This window comes from Carcharodon carcharias, chromosome 22 (assembly GCF_017639515.1).
Source record: "Carcharodon carcharias isolate sCarCar2 chromosome 22, sCarCar2.pri, whole genome shotgun sequence".
NCBI classification, from domain to species: domain Eukaryota; kingdom Metazoa; phylum Chordata; class Chondrichthyes; order Lamniformes; family Lamnidae; genus Carcharodon; species Carcharodon carcharias.
The window spans coordinates 9,841,446-9,867,929 of NC_054488.1; the positions used below are offsets into that span (position 1 = coordinate 9,841,446).

Below are 26,484 nucleotides of genomic sequence, written 5' to 3' on the forward strand. Positions count from 1 at the left end.
TTAATTTTTCAAACTTGCAAGTTGTCACTTTATTTGCTTTGCAGCTACATAGATATTGCAAATGCTATTTTGAAATGTGAAATCACAGCTAAATGTCAAACGTTAATATTCAATGAAATCTTGTTCAGTTAGTAATAAGTATATTACGATTAATTTCTTAATTCACATTAAATAATATATCTTCATTCACATGTAAGTTTCATGCTATGACTTTTTAAAAGTCATCTAAAGCGCATACTTTGTGATCAGACAGGAATCATTTTTAATAATATTTGATCCTCGAGGCTTGATAGAAGTTTTCAAAATAATGAGGGGCCTGGATTGAGTAAATAGGGAGAAACTGTTCCCACTCATAAACAGATCGAGAATCAGGGGCACAGTTTTAAAGTTTTTTGCAAAAGGAGCAAATGCGAGGTGAGAAAAAACTTTTTCACACAGTGAGTAGTTAGGGTTCCTGGAAGTGTAGTGGAAGTAGGCTCAATTGAGGCATTCAAGAGGACATTGGATGATTACCTAAATAGAACCAATGTGCAGGGATACAGGGAAAAGGCAGGAGATTGTTACTAAGTTAAAATGATCAGGCAGCCAATGCAGACACAATGGGCCAAATGGCCTCCTTCTACACTGTAACAATTCTGTGATTCTGAGTATGATATAATTACTTAACTATAGCTTTCATCGTGCTTACTGATGATCCTCTATACCCTGTCCCAAAATGATTCCAATGATTCAGGTAATGGAAGAGTTGGTAAAGTTTCAGTCGCTTCTCAAATCCTGGTACCTTGGGAATCTTGTTATGGTATGCTGTATAGAAGGCAGTGCTAAACCCCCCAAAAATTCCAGATATTGATAGTTCATATTCAGAGTGACCATAGAAAGAGGAAGGATCAAAAATGACGGGGCCATCTTCTACTTGTCCAATGTTTCCTCCCCATAGGTCTCCATGAAGGAGAGCCGGCGTAATTTCTATGTCATGAAATAGAGCAGGTATCTTCAACTGGAAAGCAAAATAACAACAGTTAATGTCATGTAGAGAAGAGACATGATTAGTGGTCTGGGGGTGCAGCTCATTGCTGTATCCACACAAACTGTGGCAATTTGGTTGTATGGTTTTGATTCCCCAGCATAGACTGTCCCTAAACTCAGTTGGGCTGGAGGTTAAGGAACCAATCCCCCAATAGGAGGAGTATTACAGGAGAAGTCCACGTGAGCTGCTAATGAGCTGGAAAGCCATTAACTAGTCCGCATCAGGAGCAATGAAGAAGGATCATAAGGACTCGAAATGTTAAACAAAAACAGAATTACCTGGAAAAACTCAGCAGGTCTGGCAGCATCGGCGGAGAAGAAAAACCAGCTTATATTTCAACTCTTTCTTGGACTCGAACGCAAGTTCTGTCGAAGGGTCATGAGGACTCGAAATGTTAACCTTGATTTTCTCTCTCTCCACAGAAGCTGTGAGACCTGCTGAGTTTTTCCAGCGTTTTCTGTTTTTGTTTCAGATTTCCAGCATCTGCAGTATTTTGCTTTTATTTTAAACCCGCAAATGTCTGACTCTGAGGAAAGTGTGTTCCCAACTCAGCCAAGTTTTAATTATGGAAATCACAATTATTCAATCTGAGAATCAATAACTAATTTTGTACAATAGGCCTTTGAGCTTCACGAGATTATACTGTCAAATTTACTTAAGTCGCTTGGCTAAGTTTCAGCATTAAAGATTTGTGTCACGGTATCTGTACCTGAAGTTTTGACCAGAGATCCCTTACTTCACGGTCACCATATTCCTTTTCAATTAAATCCAACTGCATCTGAAGTCGTTGCTGAGTAAAGAAGTTAACCCAGTCATTCTGCCAGTCATTATTCTGATGAAAGAAAATTGAAGATTTTATACAACATGACCAAATAATTGATTTTGGTTCAATTTTGTCTTACAAATGGCGTTTTTTGGCGGACAAAAAAAAATCAAACACAGACCCACAGAGCTGTTATAACAAGGCCAGTGTGGGGGAGATGATGCAGTGGTGATGTCACTGGATTAGTAATCCAGAGGCCCAGGCTCATGTTCTTGCAACATGGGTTCACATCCCACCACGGCAGCTGGTAGAATTTAAATTCAATTAATGAATCTGGAATATAAAGCTGATCTCAATAATGGTGACCATGACAACTATGATCAATTGTTGTAAAAATCATTGGTTCACTAATGTCCTTTGGGGAAGGAAATCTGCCATCCTTCCCCAGTCTGGCCTACATGAGACTCCAGACTCACAGCAATGTGGCTGAACTCTTAACTGCCCTCTGAAATGGCCTAGCAAGCCATTCAGTCCAAAGGCAAATAGTAATGGGCCACATTTGCTGGCCTTGCCAGCGATGCCCAAGTCCTGTGAAAGAATTAAAAAATCTAAAATTCATATTACAAACATATTTTTTGTCCTTTCTGTACATGCAGGCTGCAGTACCGGAATTGAGGTGTTAAGTTTGATGATGGTGGTACTATTGTGTTTTTTCTATTCTGCAGACCATGTATATGCATGGAAGAAGACACCCCACTGCTTCACAGAATTTGCACAAATGTGCAATTGTTATACTTTATTCATTTATTCAAATTCTTGAAGAGAAGTTCCTTTCTTCAAACCTTTGTAGTCTCCAAAAGACATCTTTCACAATGTACTTGGAGACAGTATATCCTTTGACTGAATAGCTATGAAGTATGCAGGTTTTGCTCACATGGATTACTTCAAAAGTCCTCATCGAATAAAATCAGCAAAGCATCAGAAACTTATTGACACCACAAAGCATAGGTTGTACAAAAGTGGTAATAAGGTCTCCGCTTTATAGTTAGCTTAATGCACTATTACCAGCACTAAGCATCAGTTCTAAAATCCTTTGATCTGTCAGTACTGCAGACATGAAAAGACCATTCATCTTGTCCTTTTGTGCAGGCCTATATCTTGGATGCAGTCAAAAGACTCCTTCCCTGATATTTCAGTACCAAGCCAATAACCCTCTATTTACTGCTAAATTAAGATTAGTTTTCTGTTTGAAATCTTTGACTCAGAATGCATGAGCCGGCTCTAAGAGCCGAATGATTTACTCCTGCTCCTATTTCTTATGTTCACTGCATGTGGTGGAAGCTAATTACAAAAGTATCAAATCGTGACTTTAAAAAAAAAAATCAGCTAATTGTTGTCTTATATTAAATGTTTCAAAGGAAAATGATTTGCCATTGTCACAGACCTCACTCGTTCTGTTTTATGTTTCAAAACATCTTGCAGGAAACAATTTGACAGTATTCTAAACTAAACTTTTTTCTGGTGCAACATCACAAAGATTCGATTTCTGTGACACTATAAATGGGTCCTACATTAAATGAATTGAACACTCACAACCTGATTCCTAGTGGACAAGGATAAGCTTGTAATGTTGCACCAGGAAAAAGTTTAGTTTAGAATACCGTCAAATTGTTTCCTGCAAGATGTTTTGAAATATAAAACAGAACGAATGAGGTCTGCAACAATGGCAAAATCATTTTCCTTTGAAACATTTAATATAAGACAACAATTAGCTGATTTTTTTTTAAATCATGATTTGATACTTTTGTAATTTTGTAATTTGTCCTCAGATTGGAATTTAATTCAGAATGGGCACATAGATCATGAGTATGTGAAAGGGAAATACTATAATAACACAGGGAATGGGGGCAGGAGATGGAAGAAAGTCTGAAAGAGGATTCTTTTGAGGTTAGGACTAACGTCACTGTTGGGACAGAGTGGAAGGAGCTTTGGTGGGGGGGGGGTGCAGCAGTAGGCGCATGCAGGCGCGCCTCCGATTGGGGCGCGCCACCATTTTATGTGGGCGGGCCAATTAAGGTCTGCCCATCGTGACATCCGCCAGGAAGTGCTGTCCGCTCCCTGTGCGGGCGGGGGGGGGGGGGATTCCCTCAGCCGGGAATGCGCGCACATGCGCAAAGGAAGGCACTCATCTCCCTAAGTGCTGCCTCAGGGGGATCGACGCCAAATTCAAAAACGGTCAATGCACAAAATTAAAATTTCCCTGACATGTCCCCTCGTGTGACACTGTCACATGAGTTGGGAGATGTCCATCACTTTCATTCAAACTTTTAGTAAATTTTTAAAAACCTACATGAAACCTCATGTGGATGAGGTGGATGAGGTTTCATGCTTTTTCTGAAGCCTGCCAGGGTTACTGGCCTACCCGCCAACCTTAAGGTTGGACAGGCAGGTCCCTTAACTAGCTCAATTACTTTTTAAATGGTCTCAATTGGCTGTTGATAGGTCGGTGGGCCCACAGCTGATTTGGCTGCGCCCCCGCCAACCTGAAAATTGAAATGATGCGGGATGACATTAGGAGCTCCGCCTGACATCATCCCGCATCATTTTACACATCAGCGAGCAGGCCGCGCCCCCCAACCTCAATATCCTGGCCTATAGCTAATTGACCTGCAAGTTTTTAATGCTGCCATGATGCATAAAACAGCACAATATTCCATCTCTCAACACCAAGTCACTCATCTTGATATGTGCAGTTTTTAAAATTTATTCTATCATGGGATGTGAACATCGCTGGCAAAGCTAGCATTTGTTGCCCATCTCTAACTGCCCTTGAGAAGGTGGTGGTGAGCCGCCTTCTTGAACCGCTGCAGTCCATGTGGTGTAGGTACAGCCAATGCTGTTAGGAAGGGAGTTCCAGGATTTTGACTCAGTGACAATGAAGGGACAGTGATATAGTTCCCAGTTAGGATGGTCTGTGGCTTGGAGTGGAACTTGCAGGTCGTGTTGTTCCCATGCACCTGCGGCCCTTGTCCTTCTAGGTGTTAGAAGTCATGGGTTTGGAAAGTGCTGTCAAACAAACATCAGGGAATTGCTACGGTGCACTGCTGCCATTCTGAACTGCTTGCGGAGGGAGTGAATGTTTACAGGTGGTAGTTGAGGTGCCAATGAAGTTGTCCTGGGTGGTGTGAAGTTTCCTGAGTGTTGTTGGAGATGCACTCATCTAAGCAAGTGGAGAGTATTCCATCACACTCCTGCCTTATGTGGGGAGACGGTAGCATAGTGGTAATGTGGACTAGTAATCCAGAGGCCCAGGCTAGGGACAAGGGTTCATGGCAGGTGGTGGAATTTAAATTCAATTCATAATATGGAATTGAAAAAGCTAGTCTCATTAATGCTGACCATGAAACCATTGTCGACTGTTGTAAAAACTCATCTGGTTCACTGATACCCTTTAGGGAAGGAAATCTGCCATCTGTACCTCATCTGGCCTACATGTGACTCCAGATCCAAGTAAGGTGGTTGACTCTTAACAGTCCTCTGAAATGGTGTGGCAAGCCACTCAGTTCAAGGGCAATTAGGAGTGGGCAACAAATGCTGGCCTTGCCAGTGATGCCCGCATCCCATGAAAGAATAAAAATACATGGTGGAAAGACTAGGCAGAATCTGGAGATAAGTTACTTGCCACAGAATTCCCAGCCTGTGACCTGCTCCTGTAGCCACAGTACTTACATGGTTGGTCCAGATAACTTTATGGTCAACAGGATATTGACGGTGGGGGATTCAGTGATGGTAATGCCATTGAATGTCATGGGAGATGGTTAGATTCTTTTGCTGGAGATGGTCTTTGCCTGGCACTTGTGTGGTGCAATGTTACTTGCCACTTATCAGCCCAAGCCAGAATGTTGTCCAGGTCTTGCTTTTTGTGGGTATGGACTGCTTGAGATCTGAGTGGTCATGAGTGGCACTGAACACTCTACAATCATCAGCGAACATCCCCATTTCTGACCTTATGATGGAGGGAAGGTCACTGATGAAACAGCTGAAGATGGTCAGACCTAGGACACTACCCTGAGGAACTCCTGCAGTGATGTCCTGGGGCTAAAATGATTATCCCACAACAACCAGAATAATCTTCCTTTATGCTAGGTATGACTGCAACGTGGAGAATATTTGCCCTGATTCCCACTGACTTCAATTTTGCTAGGGCACCTTGATGCTACACTCGTTCAAATATTGCCTTGATGTCAAGGGCAGTCACTCTCCCTTCACCTCTGGAATTCAGCTCTTTTGTCCCTGTTTGAACAAAGGTCGCAATGAGGTCACGGTTAAAGGGAGTTTTATATAATAGTGTAGGAAGAAAATGACAAATTCAAAATTAATCAAATGCATTATGGGAAATTGGCCATAGAAGATAGCCATTGCAGCCTAGTGAAAGAATTAGTTACTCACAGATTGCCTGTCAAAGCTTACAGAAATTAAAATGGTCCTCATACATCGTAAAATAAATGAGGTAATGCTTATTTCTATCGCTTTCATTTAAGTAAAGAATTACTTCTTTCCGTGTAGTGTTTTTGTATATTTTATTTATCTTAAAATTAAATTTACTTGTAAAACCTACAATAATGGCTTGCATGCTATTGTCTTCGCTAATAGCATTTTCATAAAGTAATCATTTAGTTTATGTTAATTTTTTTACATTTTTATTGTCTGTTTCAACCTCATTTCCATAATTTTGAGGTCTCACTTCTTCTGTGATAGTCCTCTGTGCTGCAGCAAACTGATTTGAAGATCTTTTTCCTGATTTTCAGACCCTACACCTACCTTTTCATTACTTAAGGAATCTTTTCCAATCGAAGTTCCTGTAATGCTAGTTTGTGCTTTGCTCATCATTGGAAACCATTCTTTTAGCAGTTTACACTCTCCCAAAATATGCCCATCCTGAAGGTGTCATATTCACTCAGTTGAGAATACTTCTGCTAGTATCAGGAAGCTGTGCCTTCTCAGCCCACTCTGGGACTTGAGCACACAACCCAGTAAGAGTTATGGAGTGATGAATGCATTTTTGGAAACATCATTTTTTGTATGAGATGTTAAACAAGGCCTTTCTTGCATGCCTGCTTATTTTGAAGTCATTAATACCATGGGATTATTCCAAGAGGAACAGAGAACTCTCTTAGTCTCCCGACCAACATGTAACCCTCATACAAGATTTAAGAAAAAAAATAACTGGTCATTCACTCATTTATGGTTTGTGGAACTTTGTTTGTACAAATGGGCTCTCATGATTGTCTACAAGGCAACAGAATGTACTTCAGAAGTTAGTTGTAAAGCATTTTGGGCTATCACAAGGCACTATGAATGCAATTGCTTTTTCTGAAATCTCCTTTTTTGCCTTAGAATTTTTCACAAAAAATATTCATATATTTCAATTGCGCCTTGGTCTGCCTTCCTACCTCCTCCACCCCCACCATCACCTCCTTCAAAATGCACTATCAAAATGCAATTTATCGTACATAAGAGGTCTCGATCAGTTAATGCTATTTCTTATATGTCCTGCTCACCTTTGGAGGGAGTAAAAGAGTTTAAGAGTCTTTTTAGTAAAAGCTTAGGCTAATAAGAGTTAGTCTAGACTCTGCTCAGCTATCAATACTATTCATGCCATGATTTTTAATTTTAATAATGCTGACACATTATACTAGCTAACACACATTTCAACCAAAACATCTGGGCACGAACATGCCAACTAGAAGGCATGGAGACTGTAATGATATTCTACTGCTTAACTGTATTTAGTAAAGTTGGTTCCATTAATTTTGTCCCAAAGGTTTGTACATAAATAAATATACAAAAACACTACACAGAAAGAGGTATCTCTTTACTTAAATAAGCATTGCCTTATTTATTTTATGGCTTATGAAGATCATTTTAATTTCTTTAAGCTTTGACAGGCAATCTGTGAGTAACTGATTCTTTCAATAGGCTGCAATGGCTATTTTCTATGGCCAATTTCCGCAATACAGTTGATTAATTTTGAATTTGTCATTTTCTCCCTCCTCTATTATAAAACTCCCTTTAACCATGGAGCAGTAGCAGCTTCCAGCTTCTTTATCCAATTCTCATTCTGTTCAAAATCTTTCAGTATGGATAATATCTTGACTGCAACTTTCGGGAACACATTTTATTAAATATTTCAGAATCTAAGTAAGCCTAAAGTAATTCACTCCTTTGCCCAACGATCCCTCCCGGAATGCACGCACCACTGGGCACTTTCAATGGTGATGAGGATATTATTAAGAATTTGATAGATGTGGCAAATCACTGGTATGGTTCCAGACTCTCGTCACTTTGCAATAGTCACTGGTGCTCTACCGCAGTATATTTATCTCAAGTTGTAATTTACTCAAATTTATTCAAATTACACGAAAGTACACTTAGCAAAGTTAGCTTAATAACAGATGTACAATTATTCAACAAAATTCATAAAGAGAAGGTATTTACATTTGAATTTCAGAGGAACGTCTAAGCTGCAGTTACTTTATTTTGTAATTCAGTTCTAGATAGAATTGCTATCCACATATTAGAACGATTGGGCAGCGTAAAAGGCAGACAAGGGCTTGTTTTTCTTCAGAACAAATGTACTCTGATACCTTCTCCCTAAATTCCATATCAATCCAAGGCCCCTTCTACCCTCTCAGCGAACATAAAGGATTCCATGGCACTATCTGAAGTGCAAAGGAGTTCCTCCAGTGTCCTGATCAACATTTAACCTTCAATCAACATCACCAAAACAGGTTATCTGCTCATTTATCTTTTTGCTGTTGTGGGACCATTCTGTGCACAAATTGGCTGCGGCATTTTCGTACAATGTAACAATAACTACACTGGAGAAATACTGCATAGGATGTTGCAAACTGCTTCACAGCCAGAGGTCACGAATGACAATATAAGTGGAAGTTTTTTTCTTTGATATCTAAATCTTTAAATTTCATTTTTAAATGCACTCGTAATTTTACAGTAATTTCTCAATATTGTATCTGAGGATATTAAAACTCTAAATGTGTGCAAGGAAAATGAAAATCAACCTACCTGTGGAAGATAACCACAGCAGGTAATGGTATGAAACCCAAATTTGTTCACGTACTGCATTTCAGACTGCCCTGGCCCCTTGCCTATCTCAGATGGAACAAAAAGACATGTTTAGGCCAGTGTCTTTATACGTTTTATGTTGTACAATCATGCTCATTCATTTTTAATACTATTTTCAAAACACGATAAGAATATCATCTATCTCTTCTCAACAGTCAATTAGGAAGTATATACTTGTGTTCACTTAAAATAATTCAGATACATTGAACCACTATAAAAATAGTACAATCTCCGCTTCATAATGTGTATTCCAAGTCTACTGCTCGTGCCATGCTAAGTAACTCCAGCTCAATCAGTTAAAACTAAAACATACATTTTGGTGTTACTTTGAACTAGTAATAACTCCAGTTTTCTGTAAAGCAATGCAACGTGCCTGTAGACTTTTTCAAAGTTTTGTGAACAAAAACAAGATCTACCTTAATATAGAATTTGCATTCCTCACCCGCACAGTGGTAAGTTACAGTATTTCACAGTCAGGTATAATTGTGCCCTCTCCTCAGAGTATCCTACCTATTTTGATGAATCGATCAAAATAAATTTTACTCTCTGAAAGAAGAACACAGTGCATTTAACCCATAAAGCTTCAGCAACTTACAATGTATCCCCCTACTTTTGTACAAAAAGAATTGCAAAACTCAAACGCCATCCATAATTATCAGGCATGATATTTTCCCTCATCTGTTGCTGTTGGTGTCACAAAGATATACAGGAATCTGGATAATGTAATTTGTCAAACTGAAAGCTCTACACTTGACATACAGTAGAGCAAAGTTAAATAATTTACCAACAGTCTGTGCATCTTTCCTCTGTTGCTCCTTAAGCTTTGCATTGTGAAGATGCAGATTTGCCAGTTGTTCTCCTAACATAGCCATGTATCTGGAAGAAAAAATACCAGGACTGGAAATAGCAACATATTTTTGAGAAGTTTTGAAATGAGCAAACCAAGAAGAACCTTCAAATGACACAGCTATGTCAAAAGCATCGTTATTGATTGTCTATTTGATACTATTTATAAGACACAGCAAAACAAAGGATCAACATTAACTTCTAAAATGTAGCAACTGGTGCACGTCCACCATGCTTTGCCACACATTCAACTGTGTCATATTCTAGTCTTAGCCCCAGGAACCACTTTGCTTTCAGTTACCTGATAATAAGAAACAAAACCCATTCCTGCTTTCGCATTCTATCTCCAACTTTGCTCAACTGCTCTACTCCTAGGCTCCATATCAAACTCCTGACCTGTTTTTCCCAAGTGCTCCCTAAGTTACTGCTCCACAAATTACTTGTGATTATGTCTTGGCATATCTAATACCTCAGTGCAAATATGCTATTGTACAAATACAAAGAAATAACAGCCCTGAAACATTCCTGATAACTAGATTTATAATAAAACATTTTTCTGTAACAATATTTCTAACCTACTTTTATGATAACAGTTGCTAAGTTGTACACCACTGATTTTCTTCAGGTAAAAACACACTAAAAAATTGAGGATTGAGGCATCATTATTACAAATTTATGAAGTAGCTCATCATTTTATATAATGTAGAAGAAAGAAATTCAGGTGTATTACAGGGCTGTATTCAGATCAAAGAGTGTAAATAACATCCTGAACAAAGAATTTGAAGCTTCAGTGGTTCCAATTGACACCAGAACCCAAAAACAAGACTGCATCATGGAAATTACTTATCCATATATTTAAAAACAAATGCACACTAACGAGTTGCAATAGTTTTTTAAAAATTCCATTTTAACTCTTTTGTGGCAAGCATTATGGCAGACATAGCCAAATGGGGCATTGTAGCCATTAATTCATAAACTTGCGGCCAAATAACCAGTACTTTTGATGCAATCGTTACAAGCTTATTAGAAAATAATTTATTCTTAGCATGGCAATACCCTATGCTCAGCTCAACCACACTAACAAGTTTCTGTATTCACACATAATAAAATGGAACTATGCATGGTAATTATATCATTAAGAAGTGGAATCTCAACTTTTATCTCAAGACACACATTAGTTCCCAAATTATGAAACAACAATCAGCTTTTCACTTGGGAATGATGTTTCCATTAATAAATTAGCTGGTTCAGATTGGATGAATGATGGCAAGAATCAATAATTAACTTTTTTCAGGTTGAAACCTTACCTGTTTAAACTGTGAATATCTAAATGTTCCATAACAAACATTGCTCCACCATCTGAGAGGCTGATCACTTTCAATGGCTTTGGTACCTTCACCGTGCTGGTTTTCAAGATTGCCTCCAGACTTGCCATTTCGCCATCAAACATTGTTTTGGCCTATTTCAAACAACATGATTAGTGAGACGATGAATATCACCAACAAAGGTCAAGAACAAAAGTATTTAAGTATCACCAACATCTATCGAACCAATAAAGTTTGAGGCGCCCAGTTCAAAAATTTCATAAATACTTGCCTATGGAACTCTCACCCTGCCTGGAACTTTGTCTTTTGCACGCTGCTTAAATGCAGAGTTAATTGTTTGGTGAAACATGCATAAGATAATCAAAAATTGTAGATTTATCTGCTCATAGTTAGCAAAATATCATTCTTTTCTCTGCTCCTAGCAACCACTAAGCTCAAATTTGTGAGGCAGCTGCCTTTATTTTCACCCATGACACATTCTTATAGAGTTAACAGAATGCTATCATCAAATCAATACAGTTCCCTCAACATGAGGCACCTAATACAATACCACTCCCTTCTGCATTCACCTTTAATAATCCCCCTTTTCAAACAATAATCTAAATCTCTTTTTAAGAAATCTATCGATCAGCATTGAAAGTTTGTGACCAAGAATTCTATATTTTAATCACTCCTGTGCATTTTTCTAACTTTCCACTCAATTACATAGAATTGAAAGCACAAAAAAAGGCCTATGCCAACGTTAATGTTCCACACACACCTCCCACTATCCTATTTCATCTAACCTTATCAGCATAGCCCTCTTTCTCTCTTAGGTACTTACCTAGCTTCCTTTTAATAGCGTCTATGCTATTCACATCAACTACTCCATGAGAGGCAGCAAGTTATACATTCTAACAATGCTGTGAGTAAAGAAATTTCTCCTGAATTCCTTATTGGATTTATTAGAAACTATCTTACATTTATGTCCCCTAATTTTGGACTTACCCTTGTGAAACGGATTGGGATTGTTGACCATATAATACAGTCCAATGCTTAATTCAAGTCAAACTAAAAGACATGCAATTCCTAGTGCTATTCCCCTGACCTAAATTGGAACATTAACTATTTTCCAATTTTCTAGTATGACCATTATGTTCAATGAGGTGTAAACAAAAACTATTAGAACTTCTACCTCTCATTTCCTTAACTATTTTTGGATGTTTTCCATCTGGTCCAGTTGGCTGAGAAATGTTAAAACACTCTTTGTTTTTATAACCATTTAATTACTGATCTTCATTCTTTCTGTGAGCTTGAATGCATTGACATCTTCCCAGGTATCAGGATTTTCTGCACTGAAAACTATTAAGAGAAAACTTAAAAGTTCCACCCAACTCATTGTTAAAACGCCCACTTGCTTGTAAACACTTTGCATAAATGTCTCAATGCCTTTGCCCTTTTGTTTTGGAAGGTCTTTTAATATATTTATGTTTAATTCTACATATTTTCAAAAAAGGTCTTGTGGTGCAATGGGTTTTGTTCCTGTCTTTGAGCCAGGAGTTCCAGGATTGAGTCCCATTTCAGGGCTTGATGGCCACAGAAGGCGGGTTCATAATGTGACCAAACAGGTTCAATGTCAACCTGTAAATCCTTCCAATATGTCTATGGCAGGCTGTAAGAGTGGGAGTGTCTCCTGGTCAGCCATGCTTGATGCAGAGTGGTGTCCTTCAAGCTACAGCCTCTGGCAACATGCTGGCAACCTGTTCCAGGAAAAACTAGCCATGGAAACAAATAAGCATGCGATTTGCCTGCCTCATGTGCCACAAGGCACAGGAAAGCTCCAAGTCTAAGGCCACATATTTTCATTCTCTCGTTAATCATTCTACTATCTCTCACTGTTTTCTCATTTCCCTATTTAGCCAATTTTGTAAGTGAAATCTGATATGTGGATTTCATATAATTTACTGCATAGACATTTATTTAACAAAATTAAAAAAAGATTGTAAATGTAGTTCAGAAAAAAAGCTGTTATAACTTTCAAATTTTCTAAATATTTTACAAACTGAAGTGTCAATAGAGCATAGTTTTATTCAAACACAGGTAATATAACTTGAATTTCCTACCATGTCAAAATTACAACAGCTCATTGTTAAAAATAAGCCAGTCAATGTAGAATAGATCAGTTTAGAGTTTAGTTAAAGTGGGTAGATTAATAACCAGTTCCTAGGACTCTGCTAAACACTAACTGGTTGCCAACAGATACATGTGAACTGACTGCACTTTGCCTCTTCCCAAGATTGGAAACAGCGTGGGAAAGTTTTGGGTGAGAATCCATTTTCTGCTCTTCTGTAACTTTGTATGTTTGAGCAGAGTGTGCCTTCAGTACAAAACTAAAACCAGCTTCTGACTGAGTCATTCAATTGTAGATTATAAGCACATTTGATTTCATAGGTATGTCATTATTTCTTTTGCTATTAATAACAAAGTATCTTTTATATAAAGAACTGCAACATACTGTTTGCTTTGGACATTGGTGGAAATATTGAAAGCATTTAGAAAATTTGGTTGTTTAGTTACAGAATCTTCCCATTACTCAAAAATTGCATGTATATAGTGCTTACAGCATATTTCAGAAACATCTCAATAGTTTATGCAATAATAATCACCTTAAAATGCTTCTTTTGGCTAGAGAGATGACTGGGACACATGCAGAAACCTATCACCAGTTTTGAATGGGCAGAACAAGATACTGAAAAATCTACATCTGCAACATTTTCTTCCAATAACATGGACACACTGCAGTTATGACTGGGAGTAATAAATGCGAGTTGGCAAAGCTAAGGCTCAGAGGACTTCCCAAGTGTGCATATGGGTACAGGACCTTAACTAGCGAAAAGCAAATTTCTTCCCAGGACTAAGCACTGGGAAGCCTTCCACTGCTTGTCCAACTGAAAGACCCCTACTTGTTAAGACACTGGCCTGCAACATTATCTGGAGCTGAGTAAGAATACAGTTTGTAATGATAATTCAACTTCTCCAGGATCCATTAGCGAGTCAGGCTGGCTGGCCAGTTATCTATCAACAGTGCCCTTAAGTAACATAAATCTATAACTTGGACATCAGATTACAGAGGCTGTTCTACAGGGTAAACTTGGTCCCAAACTTCCATCACCAGGCATGTCACCTTGGAGTTATTTTCACGTCCAAGAGATTCCACATACTTGTCTCCCTTTTAAGGAGTACAGTCAGTAGTTGGCCATTAGACAACTGATAAGTGCTAGTAAGAACCCTCATTAATTGGACAGCAGGCACTAGAGGCTGGATTTAATGAAGACGATGGCGTTCTTGCCCTTGGGAGTCCTGTGTCACCAATTTTCGGGAAGGCTTTTTTCAGGCACTTAACTGGACAGCAATGAGCCTTCCCCAAGACCAAGAACTCCAGGGGAGGAAGCCCTGACCGTTGAGCTACCGGCAGCTCTACTGAATGGTAGCACCACCAAGGAGGCAGTGGCTACTCCCGGTAAGACATCTACTCGGGGCCTAGGATAGCCGCTGGATCCCAGGTGATTGATAGTGAGAGTGAAGTCGGTGGGGGTCACAGGAGAAGGGGATCAGCAGCAAGAGTAAGGGGTTGCGAACCAACCCTTCCCTTCCCAATGCCAAGTCCCTCAATCAGGCACTGAGAGCTTTTGAACAAGGGGTCCCCCTGGAAGCCGGCAAGCAAACATGTCAGGCTTTGGTTTTTGGGCTTCCCTCATGGCAAGTCCCCCACTTGCCACTGGGTTAATACCAGCAGTGGATGGTTATGGCCCTTAAGTGGGACATAATGAGGTGGAGGTGGGAAGCCTAGGGGTTCCCACCCACTAGCCTGCCAGCTGACTCATCACAAGTGGTAATTTTTGAAAATCTACAGCTAGAAATTAACTATTTGAAAAAAAATTAATTAATTATTGAGGGAGTTGGGTCATGTTCTTGCCTCCCTTCCGATGTGGCTGGTTGATACCTTGTAAATTCCTTAAATGGTGAAATGCTGTGAAATTAAATTCACAGCACAGACTTTGATTCAGTTACAAACACACTGATGAGTGAGAATTGAGTTTGAATATTCACCATAATTGCAAAGACTTTTTTTAATATAAAAGAGTACTGTTTTTTCTTTCAATAGTCATATATACTGCTATCTGTGAACAGACCTTTTCCCCAAACTTTGGACATATTCTTGTTTACTCTTTGGTCACAGGCATCCCATAACCTAGATCTAACAATTAAATCAATTTTGGTATACTCTATATTGGACTTTACTACAGGTTCCTACTGTGAAATTGAATCTAGTCAACAAACAAATATCACCACTGCTCTGAACCATCACAAAGTAAAATTAGCTACCATTTTGACAAATTAAAAAGGAACATTATGATTACATTAATCCTAAGGGCAGAGATGCTGAGCATAAATTAAATACTGAAGCTACAAGAGTTTTTTTAATCTGCTCAAATCTTGCCATGACAAAATGAAAATTAAGTGTCCTTTATGCAAAGTTCTCAATATAGTATTTGTGAATACAAGCTTAATTTTCACTCCGCCACAGACTGCGTGTTCCGGAGATCTTGACGAAGTTCTTCTTTCAGCAAGCAAAGACAGTTGATATGCTTAAATTCACTTTTATGTTTAAATCTACTGACATGCTGGAGAATGTTGCACACCGAGAAAGGAACATTGAAGTAGTCTATTCTCATATAGAACAATAGCAATTTCTTAACTCTACCCTGGGCAAAATTAAATACAAAAACCATATGAAAGACATGAGAGACAATAACATATGGCTCGACAAACATTACCCTGATTCGAAAGGCAGGCACATCTACCCACAAATATTTATATTACTCCAGCCAACAATTAAGCATTCAGAGCAGCTGTCTCTCACACTTAAATTCACACATAACCATCAACCTGACTGTTGCAGATCAAAGGGTAAGACTACCTAAATTCTGCAACTCATTTCCAGTTTTAAAACCATAGTTCAGAACAATTGGTTGTATTATTTTGAACATCTTAAGTCTTCATCACAAAATGGATTCGGATGCAAAAGGCCTTTCATTCATTTTTTTCTCTTCCTTCCAGATTATCAGCCATTTAACTTTTCTAACTCATCTAGCCATACTGTTAAGAGTGGAACCAGAGATGAAACAGGTCACCTCTTGCTCAACAGTGTGCGAATGGTTGAGATGGTAAATGAGCGAGAATGTTTCCTCAGTTTTTACAGAAAGTGAAAGCTGCACAACTGCAATAGTAACTAAGAAGGATATTTAAGAGTGACTACTGGAGATAAATATTGAAAAGTTAAGGACTAAAAGAAGATAAAATGACAGGTTCAGAAGTACACAACCCAGAATATGGAAGGAAGTTGAGAGGACATTAACGCAAATTGTAATTTTTCAAAAATCTTTGGAAAGGAGTGGGGCCAAAGGATTGGAGGGTTATAATTTTTACAGCATTGTTCAACTTAGAGGAAAGAGAAAAGCCAGGAAAACAATGATGATTAATTTTTAAAAATAACTTCTGAATATTTATCTTAGTAGTCACTGTTCGATACTTTTTCAATATTCGTACAGTCATACTTTTGCCTTCCTCCATAAAAACTAAAGCAAAATACTCATTAAGCAAGCAGGAACTCACAAACAGCAAATGAGATAAATAACCGATTAATTAATAGAAAAGTGGTGTGAGTAGATGAATGAATATTGCCTAAAACACTGGGAGAGCTCCCTCCTCATAGACAGAAATGCCATGAAATGTTTTATGTTCACTTCAATGGGAAGATGGGTCTTGCTGGCACTTCCAGCAATGCAGAGCTGACTTAATATTATACTAAAATGGTCAATATGGATTGCACACTTAAGTCCTAGAGAGGGGCTTGAAACTACTCAAGAGGTTGCTATGTTATGAACAACACTAGCAAATCATTGATTTAAATGAACTAGGCTTCGGCATAAGAAAAAATATAATGACTTGGATTTTGTGGACAGCGACGGCGTTTGCTGTTGACTTCGAAATAAACTGTCCACAAAGATCAAGTGATCTCTCCAATGTGGATTTTCCCTACCCCGATATAAGTTTAAATCTGGCACTAAGACAAAGCAATCTTCAAGTATGCAGCAGAAATGATGTCATCAAGCAGTGTAATGTCAGCAGCCAGTCACATTGGAGTATTCTCACGGACATACAGCCAGGAAATAAATACGCTGCACTGATTATCCTTCACTTTTAATTAAACTTTACAGATGGTGAAATAAATGATTGGAACATATATATACACATAGGATTAAGACAGAAGCTAAAATATCATAAGTAAACTTTATTTAAAAAAATCCACATATTTTTAATTTTATGAAGAAATTTGACATTCCACAAATATAAAATTAATTTTTCAGGACCAGAGGGGCTTTTCAATAGTAATTACGAACTTAGTATGCTGTTAAAAACCCAGTTACACCCCATTCAACAAACGTGACTTTTACACAGGTTTTGAACAGCAAAACAAACAGCATAAAAGACAACATTCTTGTCAATTCAGTGATTTCTACTTATTTGCAGTCAGAGGGACTCCAACAGCATGCCCTATGGGGAAATGTAGAAGCAATGACAACAGATTTCAGTGTTTAACTGCGCTTGGTGTGGATTCCAGAAGTTGCTGTCAGTTTCAGAGGAGCAATGATAGCAAATGCTTACACAAAATCCATGTTCCACATGTTTGCTGACAATGCTGACTTTGGGATCATGGTAGACCTTAAGGAAGAATGTAAAGGACAGGTGGAAAAAGAGTTCAATGCAGTGGAGGAACATCAGGGGATTCTAGACAAGGATCTTTAAAAGTAGAAATGCAAGTAGAAAATGCCATAAAAAGGCACATAGAATTCTGGGTTTTAAAATAGAGCCAGAAATACAAAAGCAATGTGAAACTTTTACAAAGCTTTAGTGGGAGTTGGGTTATTGTATACATTACAGGGCATTCTGTTGCATTTGCATTTATATAGCACTTTTAAGGTGAAAAACATCCCAAAGTGCTTCACACAGAGAGGTATTAAAAAAAACCACTTAACACATTAGAAGGAGTCACCAATGCCTGCTGAAAGGTGATCAAGGAGGAAAGGAATGCAGAGAAGTGAAGGGGTTTAAGGAGGTAATTCAGCAGCATGAGGCCTAAGCAACAGGCAAGATTGCCAATACTGGGAAGATGGAGGGGGATGCACAAAAGAACAAGGTCAGGTATACACAAGAGTTGCAGGGTGGATGTAGGACTGGAGGACATACAGGGTTAAGGGGTAAAACAATGGAGAGATTTAAACATGAGGATGACCACTTTAAATTTAAGATGTTTGTGGACTGGAAACCAATTCAAGTCTGTGATGACAAGGATAATGGGTGAGCATTGAAATAGTTGAGTCTTCAGATGATAAGGCATGGACTAGGGTTTCAGCGCAGAAGAGCTGAGATAGAGGCGGATACCGGCAATGTTACAGAAGTAGGCGACATCTGTAATGGAGAGGATATTGAGTCAAAGTCAACTCAGGGTACAAGAGGATGCTGAGGTTGTGAACTGTCTGGTTTAGCCTGAGCCTAACCAGGGAGGGGACCACCATGCTAAATGGGATAGATTCCAAACAGATCTAGCAACTCAAGACTGGGTATCCATGAAGCGCTGTAGGCCATCTGTAGCAGCAGAATTGTACTCAAAACCAATCTGTACCCTTATGGTCCAGCATATCCCCCACTCTACCATTCCCATCAAGCCAGGGGGATCAAACTTGGTTCAATGAAGAGTGCAGGAGTGCATGCCAGGAGCAACACCAGGCATACCTGAAAATGAGATGTCAACCTGCTGAAGCTATAACACAGGACTACTCGTGTGCCAAACAGCATAAGCAGCAAGTGATAGACAGGGCTAAACGATCCCACAACCAACAGCTCAGATATAAGCTCTGCAGTCCTGCCACATCCAGTCGTGAATGGTGGTGGACAATTAAATAACTCACTGGAGGAGGAGGCTCCACATATATTCCCATCCGCAATGATGGAGGAGCACAGCACATCAGTGCAAAAGATAAGGGTGAAGCATTGGCTATGATCTTCAGCCAGAAGTGCCAAGTGGATGATCCATCCTGGCCTACTCCGGAGGTCCCCAGCATCACAGATGCCAGCCTTCAGTCAATTCAATTCACTCCACGTGATATCAAGAAACGGCTGGAGGCACTGGATACTATGACATTCTGGCACTAGATCTAAAGACTTGAGCTCCAGAACTTGCCACACCCCTTGCCAAGCTGTTCCAATACAGCTACAACACTAGCATCTATCGGGCTATGTGGAAAATTGTCCAGGTATGTCCTGTACACAAAAAGCAGGACAAACCCAACCTGGCCAATTACCTCTCCATCATCAATAAAGTAATGGAAGGGGTCATTAACAGTGCTACCAAGCGGCACTTGCTTAGCAGTAACATGCTCACTGATACCAAGTTTGAGCTCAACCAGGGCCACTTAAGCTCCTGATCTCATTATAGCCTTGGTTCAAACATGAACAAAAGAGCTGAACTCCTGAGGTAAGGTGAGAGTGACTGCCCTTGACATCAAGGCAGCATTTGACCGAGTGCAGCATCAAGAAGCCCCAGCAAAACTGGAGTCAATTGGGAATCAGGGGAAAGACTCTGCTGGTTGGAGTCATACCTAGCACAAAGGAAGATGGTTGTGGTTGTTGGAGGTTAGGGGCAGATGGGAACACCACCACCTGGAAGTTCCCCTTCAAGTCACTCGCCTTCCTGACTTGGAAATATATTGCTGTTCCTTCACTGTTGCTGGGTCAAAATACTGGAACTCCCTTCCTAACAGCACTGAGTGTACCTACACGACATGGACTGCAGTGGTTCAAGAAGGCAACTCACCACCACCTTCTCAAGGGCAACTAGGGATGGGCAATAAATGCTGGCCTAGCCAGCGAAGCCCACATCCCATGAATGAATTTAAAAAAAAGATTGGAATTCGTGGTAAGATTCAGTTTTTGAAAAAGGCTGAGAATGATGCCTTCAGTCTTCCCAATGTTTAACTGGAGGAAATTGCAACTCATCTAAGATTGGTTGTTGGTGAGCACTGAAGCAGTTTGACAGGCCAAGAGAAATGGTGGAGAGGGAAAGCCGGGTGTTGGCATGGTATATACGAAAGCTGATAACGTGTTTATGGCTGATGTTGACAAAAGGCAGAACATAGATATGGATGAAAAGAGAACCAAGGATACATAAATAAAAACAAAAAAACTGCGGATGTTGGAAATCCAAAACAAAAACAGAATTACCTGGAAAAACTCAGCAGGTCTGGCAGCATCGGCGGAGAAGAAGGGTTGACGTTTCGAATCCTCATGACCCTTCGACAGAACTGTCGAAGGGTCATGAGGACTCGAAACGTCAACTCTTTTCTTCTCCGCCGATACTGCCAGACCTGCTGAGTTTTTCCAGGTAATTCTGTTTTTGTTTTTAACCAAGGATACATCCTTGGCAGACTCCAAAGGTAATGTGGCAGGAGCAGCAAGTTAAGCCATTGCTGGAAATGCTCTATTACAATTAGATAGCTATGTGTGGAACAAACCACTTAGCTTGAGAGACTTTGGGAAGAGAGTGATGAGACCAACAATATTAAGGTTGCAAAGAGGTAGCGGAGGGATAATATACCAGTCATGACACACTGTCATTTGTGACTTTAGTTAGGATCATTCCAGTGCTGTGGAGGGACTGGAAATCTGATAATAGATGCATTTCAAAATGGGAAGCAACAACACATTCAAGCACTTCAGAGATGAAAGGAAGGTTGTAAACGTAGTAGTAGACAAGGACAGAAGGTTAGATGAGTTATTTTTAAGGTAAGGTTAATGAAAGGGATGTTTTGAAAGGAGGGGGTTTGTACCTGAGAAAAGGAAAGCATTTACAATGTCAGCTAGCATGAAAAGCAGGAGGGAGGTTGGGTGGTCACAATTTATTAGGAATGGAGTTAGGACAGCAGGAACTGGTTCAATGATGGTGCTGATTGGCACTTCATGGACAAAAGGAACAGAGGCATTCAGGAGGGACAGCTCAAAGGATGATCACAATATTAAAGACAGAATTCATCAGCTCCTCACCTGCTGTTGGCTCTAAATGTAGTGGGAGAAAGAGATTTAAAGAGACAGTTGGTGGTGCAGAAAAGAGGCCGAGCTATTTTTGTTTTCCAGGTTAATCTTAAAATAGCAGGTGGTTTTGGCAGAGGAGGGTGAGGTTAAACAGCAGTTGATGTGGTCCAACCAAAAGGGCCTTTTGGACAAATGAACCAAGAGAGACCATATCAAGAGCAATGGCTGGATGGGGTGAAGAAAAGGTTGTGTGGGAGACAAGGACATCAAAGGTAGGTGGAGGTGGAAATTTGCAAAATCAATTGAACTATTCTTCAAATGAAAGACCAAAGGCTTTCAGGGAATTTGAAAGCGCAGTTATAAGTAACTTGGGAGGACTTTTTGCTAAAGTCAAATACAGATGTGAGGATGGAAGAGGAGAAGGGTCCTCATCAATGACAAAGACCATAGGAGAGGCTACAGAAAATGGCATGGACAAGGGGCTGGTCATGTATATTAGGAGGAGAATTTATATGAAGCAAGAGGTTAGGGGAAGCATTAATTTCCGCATAGAGGAATGGGAGAAGTGATGATGAGTGAAAAGAGTGAGGATGAAGGGTTGCTCAGTGCAGAAGCTGAGGGAGAATATCTTGGGTTAAACTCAGCGTGCAGCATATGGGAGTACAAGAAAAATTATTTTAAAGGTGTCATGAAACAATGTAAGATTCTCAAAGTAGAATAAGATGCCGGAAGAATTGGGCAAGAGGCCAAAGTGTGAAATAATGTTAAGGGCTCCGGCTCTACTGTGATGGTTTGGTCAAGGCAGGTGGTGAAATGTTTAGGCAGCTTGGGAGGCTTCAGTAAGGAATGGATATACAAGCCAGAGAAAAAGTAGAATGGAAATTTACTTAGATTAAACTAGGAATAAGTGGTTATAGTTACAGTACAGTAATTGAATTTTCTCAATACATTTAGAGGAATGTAAGGAAGGTTTTCAATATTATAAGTTTAGCACATGATTTTTTCTGTTGGTTGATGAATTGGTGACAAGAAAGCATAGACTAAGGATTATCACTAGAAAAATGGAGAGGAAAGCACGCTGAAGAAATATGAACATGTAATCCTTTATCATATGCCCACTGAAACAATTACATCATCATTTGAAACTGAATTGATAAGTATTTGAAAAGAAACATTTAATTAAAGAAAAAGGTAAAGAATAGGAAATGACAATTGACAGCTCTAGCTGAAGGGTTTGCACTAACAAGTTTGCAATAAGCTAAATATCCTCCTTCTGTGGTTCAAGCTTGTGCACTGGCAGACAAGGTGGGCAGTCTTACGAAAAATCCAGAGTGATTCACCTTCAATTTTTTTTGTACGCATGTTCGCTCCTTATTTCTTACAGTTATGGATTCCTGCAGAGATAGGTTTCCACAAATATAATTTTTCTCATCCAAGTAGAGGCGTGGATGTGCCTACACCAGATGGACTGCAGCAGTTCAAGAAAGCAGTTCATAATCACCTTCTCAAGGCCAGTTAGGGATGGGCAACAAATTCTGACCTTGCTAGTGACACTCACGTCCCATGAACTAATTTTAAAAGCTGTTCTTTAGGTGACAGTCCAGGCCCTAAGTATGAAAATCTGTTTTAAAGTTCAAACCAAATCATATACTCAACTAGCATTCGCACCCATGCAAAGGAGTTACTGGAGATCAATAAGTATGATCTTGGTTGATTTTCTCTTTTCTAGCCCAGGGGCACCGTGAACAGGTCAGGCATTAATATTATTCTCCCTGATGAGATTAGCCAATTTAATGCAGTGCAGTAATAAAATCTGGGATCTCCAGTCTGTGGAGTGCAGCTACATACTGTATTTGTCAATTACTTTTCAATTCAGTCTTCAACTTCCTGCTCCAAAACTGTCTGCCATCTGCCTGTCCTCCTGTCAATAGGATGGCCACGACACAGATATATGCGCACAAGGAATCACAGTCAGAAAATTGTATCCTAGCACATTTTAGGGCAGAAACAGTCATGGACAATGAGTTGAGTTTTATAATTGGATTTATTTTTTGCTATTACTGGCTCAGTTTTTATAAATATTTAAAGCAGATGTCAGTGAACATAATGACATTGTTTGGCTCGGTTAAAGTGACAGATCTGATGGGCTTAGTTTTTTAAGTTCTAGTTATAAAACATCAGCCTTCATAGAAAAAAAACAAGATTCATTCATTGCTTTTTCAATTTTGGAATCTTCCTTTGAATGTATTTATCTACTATGGATTCAAGAATCAGTTACACAAAATAAAACATATTTATCTAGTTGGCGCCAGTTTAAGTAACTGGTTCTCGCCTTATTTCTGACAGATATGGATTCCTGTAGAGGTGGAGTTCCACAAATATAAGTTTTTCTCAACCGAGTAGGGGTGTGGGTGTACTTACAAAAGATGGACTGCAGCAGTTCAAGAAAGCGGCTCATAAATCACATTCCCAAGGATAATTAGGGACAGGCAACAAATACTGATAAATGATATTCTTGGTTGCCACAGATAGTCAGGACAAAGTTGCCTCATAGCGTAATTGTGATGTACTAGGCATAGTTATGGGAATGGGAATGTACAACTTCTGTATCTTATGAAGTTCTACTTAGAGGCATGCAGTTGCAGATATATATGTGTGGGGAGCAGCTTATAAAGGGAAAATCCGACTAAAGCTCACTTAGGGATATGTCAGCAGGGCTTGTTGAGTTATAGGACTAGGAATAATAGTGATTTTTTCCTTCCTTAACCTAGTCTTTCATTGCTTGTATGTAACTTCACTTTGATTTACAAATATTTCCATTCTCAAAAATAACAAACTGCCCTTAAACCCAATGAGATGGTAGCTGACCAACAGTCACAAACCTCAGGAGAGGAGGAAAAAAAACAAAAACTAACTTTATTCCAGAGAAATTTATAGCACAGAAGCAAATAAATCCATCTTCTATTGTAACTATGTGGAAAATGATTATTTCTACATTATTTTTCATTGCTTCACCAAAATAACACATTACCTATACATTACTATCTATGCAGCACAGTACATAAATAAATGTAAAATGCAGGTACATAAAAAGAGATCTAATCCTAAGGATTTCATTTCCAAACATACAAAAAACAATGGACAGGAAAAAGACCAGCTGGTGCATCAAGCCTGCCCCATACTCATGATGCCAAGAGCATCATGATGAGTAATTTGCAACTTTCCAGTTACTTGCACATTTTGATCTTCAAACAAATATCCAATTTTATCAAGATAGTTGATGCTAGTACAACAAAAATGAAACACACATAACGAGGTTTACGTTTTCAATGAGACTTACAAACCTTTTTGAGGAATAATATATCACATATACACATTATTTAAGCATGGAAAGAGGCCATATTGGTCCATTGTGGCTCTGCCATCACTGACTACACACTGCAATGATCTACTTTAGTCCCATTTGCCTCATACCATTTCATATTTTTCAATTATTTCTCCTAACTCCGTCTTTAATGTTGTGATTTAACCAGCTTCAATAGCCACTTGTGGTAACATGGTCCATATTTTACAAGTCTTTTAAAACAAAAAAAATTCTAACTTCTTCCTTGATACTTCTTGCACTATTCATAAGGGTACAAACATAATTAGTTTGATAGATTTTAAAATATATTGTATTTTTTCAGTAAACACAGTTGTGCTTACTAATTCTGCCAGCCTAAAACACCTATGCTATACAACAATATTCCCCCCTCTCTTTTGTGTCACCAAAATAAAAAGATAATTGCAAATGAAGTCAGCTAACCAACTTCAGGTTGCCAACTTTGCATAATTGCCCTGAACTCCCCAGCTGCCTGAGTATGTTGGAGGCAGGTTCAATTGAGACATTCAAGAGGTGATTAGATTATTATTTGCAGAGTTATGGGAAGAAGGCAGGGGAATGGCAATCAGTGCATTGCTCATTCGGAGAACTAATGCAGACACAATGGCCTCCTTCTGTGCTGCAACAATTGTGGTTGGATTAATTACCTGCACGCTGCTGCAAGTATCCCAGAATAAAAAGTACAAGGGCATTGCAAAAAAAGTTATTTTAATTTTATTTGAACACTTTCATCTATTACTTTATAGAAATGGGAGAAATACTATTGACTATATAGGATCATTGGGGATAGGAGGTGGCATAATGAAATAGCCAGGAATGCATCCAGAATTGGCAACCCCCATTTTAATATAAATATATCCATTTAGAAAATACCTAAACTTTCTCCACTTCAGCAAATTAGCTTACCTTAATCATTCCCTGTGTGATAGCAATCCTGAATTTGTTTTTACTATTTTGACCTGTGTCCCCTTTGCTTCACTCCCACAATTTAATGTAACATTCAGGTTTTCTCTTTCCCAATCCCCTAATTACAGATTGGACCTCCACCTCTTTCCAGGGTGAAAAGGCCAACTATTCCCTGCCCCTCCTCATGCTCCAAGGCTTTTTGACAGGAGATAAGATTCACCACTCTTTCCAATGGCCTGCAGCATTTAACTGGATCAGACAGGCCCGCCCCCCATTGCACACATCATAACAACATTCAAACAAACCGAAAAGGAAATGCATGAACCTGGCTTTTGTGATTGATTTTGACAAAAACTCTTCCTGAATCCGTTTCATAACTCTGCCCTTCGCTAATACACCCGCCCCCTGCGTATCCCAGCTTTTTAAGACCAACTGTGTTCAGCTCCCTCTTCAGTAAACTCTCCATCTTCACCAAACTAGCCATGGGGACCTCGACAGGTAGCTGTCAACCGAACGCCTGATGCTGATATATAAACAAAACTGCAGGATTTCCCGAATCATGTGATGAGAAATATTTACATCCTGCATTTGAATAGCTTTTGGTTAATTTTCTGGAGATTTTAATGAAAAGGAAACAAAAAAGTTAATGCAGGCGCGAATTAAAGCTGCCGCCCGGGAGAAACTACCAGTCCCACAATCCCCGGCGGCGCCAAGTAAATCGGACAAACTACAAGTCCCACAACCCCCGGCGGCTCAGGTGGCTGCCGAGGACCCCAGCGGGTGCGAGATGTAAACAACCAGCGCGGAGGGAAGGGGCGGGGCTAGTTATGATGGACATTCGATCAGCCCAATCCTCACTGGGAAGGATGAAAGGGGGGCCCGCCTATATCGGACGACGGCCAATGACGGAAGAGCGGCGGGCGGAGAGAGGGGGTGGGGCGGAGCTGGCCGCTCAAGA

At 39.5% G+C, this 26,484-nt stretch overlaps 1 protein-coding gene across 2 annotated transcripts; it reads right to left on the reverse strand.

Moving 5' to 3' along the window:
• On the reverse strand, positions 1-26,020 carry LOC121293975 (fructosamine 3 kinase related protein). Of its 2 annotated transcripts, none has more exons than XM_041217480.1 (6): positions 25,852-26,020; positions 11,090-11,241; positions 9,721-9,812; positions 8,877-8,959; positions 1,737-1,859; positions 1-997 (listed from the first exon to the last, which is right to left on the reverse strand). In XM_041217480.1, the coding sequence occupies exons 1-6, from the start codon at positions 26,008-26,010 to the stop codon at positions 659-661; spliced, it is 948 nt and encodes a 315-aa protein (XP_041073414.1). In that variant the 5' UTR covers positions 26,011-26,020; the 3' UTR covers positions 1-658. The 2 variants fall into 2 exon arrangements, with proteins under 2 accessions (XP_041073414.1, XP_041073415.1); XM_041217481.1 differs by lacking the exon at positions 25,852-26,020 and adding an exon at positions 25,527-25,808.
• Between the last annotated feature and the right edge of the window lie 464 nt (positions 26,021-26,484).

Coding starts and splice junctions, on each gene's coding strand:
- LOC121293975 (XM_041217480.1), bottom strand. CDS start 26,010: ATGGCTAGTTTGGTGAAGATGGAGAGTTTACTGAAGAGGGAGCTGAAC. Junction 11,242..25,851: donor AAATCAATCACAAAAGCCAG/GTTCATGCATTT, acceptor TGTTTGAAATAG/GCCAAAACAATGTTTGATGG. Junction 9,813..11,089: donor GATATTCACAGTTTAAACAG/GTAAGGTTTCAA, acceptor TTTTTCTTCCAG/ATACATGGCTATGTTAGGAG.